Genomic DNA, 1235 nt, shown 5'->3' with positions numbered 1-1235 from the left:
GTCTGAATATTTGTGTTTATGCTTGTATTAATTTACTCATTTACTTTTCTAGACTAGGAAGGTCACAATTCTTTTAAACATATGTAAAGAACACCAAAAGCTAATAGATGATATACATAACTAAACAGCAGGTATTTAATCATAAATCTGTCTTCTTTGTATATACTCATGTATTTATTGATGAATAATAACAAAATCTAAATCTTCTTATTTTCTAGGATCAACTTATTTTAAATCACAGAATATATTTGCTGTTTATGGTGCACTGTATAGAGTGGAAGGCCTTCCACCACCGGATCCACCTCCACTGCCGCCTCCAATTCCTCCTCCAAATCCACCTCCACTGCCGCCTCCAAATCCACCTCCACTGCCGCCTCCAAATCCACCTCCACTGCCGCCTCCAAATCCACCTCCAAATCCGCCTCCGAAGCCGCCACCAGAACCTCCACTGCCACCACCTCCTACGACTTGACCGCCACCTTGAGAAGCAGCACTCAGCGCCGTTTGGAGGTCTACTCCACCAGGAAGAGTCGGGTTCTCTCCTTCTGCGTAGTTCACGAAGAACACTTCGGGATCCGAAGGTGGTGGAGCTGGCACCTCGATCACTTGCTGACCTTGTTCAGACTGCTTGTTAAGTACGAACAAAACGTGTTGTTGCCTCGGAGGAGGAACGACGATGGGTTCGGGTCCTTGACCACCTTCTGGAAGTCTCACGAAAACAATATTGCGTTCAAGTTTAGGTTTTGGAACGTACGCTGGCCCACTGGACGAAGCTTGATTTGCCGGCACATCATACAAGAACACACGACTGTTTACTTGAGGTGTGACACAGCTGCCATCCACGTGTCGAACTTGTCCACCGCCACAACCCCCGGCGTTAAAGGATGGGCCAGAAGGAGTGGCTAGGTTGTACCCCTGTGGGGCAGCAGATACGGCAACCACCAATAATAAAATCTATAGGGAAAAGAAGCGTGCGTCAGTGATTTGTCCGAAATCAACCTTATATACTGAATGTTATTCATACTTAAGAAGACGCGAAACACGAGGCTGTGGACTACTCACCAGGAGCTTCATGTTGAATGTTGATATGCGAGCTAGCGACTCTTCTTTATATACACCGATTGCTATTGCTCCTCCTACACACATGGAGGCAAATGGCACCAGGCCTTTCCCTTCTCCCTTATTTTACGAATCATAGTTTCAAATAATGATAAGGATTTTTTTTTTTTCAGAAA

The 1235-nt window shown here is 45.3% G+C and overlaps 1 protein-coding gene across 1 annotated transcript; it reads right to left on the bottom strand.

Annotated features, from left to right (window-relative positions):
- Positions 1–152: 152 nt before the first annotated feature.
- Positions 153–1223, bottom strand: LOC119586855 (ATP-dependent RNA helicase A-like). The gene is made up of 2 exons (XM_037935588.1): positions 1063–1223; positions 153–954 (listed from the first exon to the last, which is right to left on the bottom strand). The coding sequence occupies exons 1-2, from the start codon at positions 1144–1146 to the stop codon at positions 256–258; spliced, it is 783 nt and encodes a 260-aa protein (XP_037791516.1). The 5' UTR covers positions 1147–1223; the 3' UTR covers positions 153–255.
- Positions 1224–1235: the final 12 nt, after the last annotated feature.

The sequence above is a fragment of the Penaeus monodon genome, chromosome 22, assembly GCF_015228065.2.
Source record: "Penaeus monodon isolate SGIC_2016 chromosome 22, NSTDA_Pmon_1, whole genome shotgun sequence".
Taxonomy (NCBI): Eukaryota; Metazoa; Arthropoda; class Malacostraca; order Decapoda; family Penaeidae; genus Penaeus; species Penaeus monodon.
Note: the sequence above shows the minus strand (reverse complement) of the source record. Positions and strands in the feature narration are given on the sequence as shown.

What these genes read in the sequence shown, in the direction of transcription:
- LOC119586855 (XM_037935588.1), bottom strand. Translation starts at nt 1,146, where the DNA reads ATGTGTGTAGGAGGAGCAATAGCAATCGGTGTATATAAAGAAGAGTCG. An exon ending in CATTCAACATGAAGCTCCTG is followed by an intron (nt 955 to 1,062) that starts GTGAGTAGTCCA and finishes TTTTCCCTATAG; the next exon opens with ATTTTATTATTGGTGGTTGC.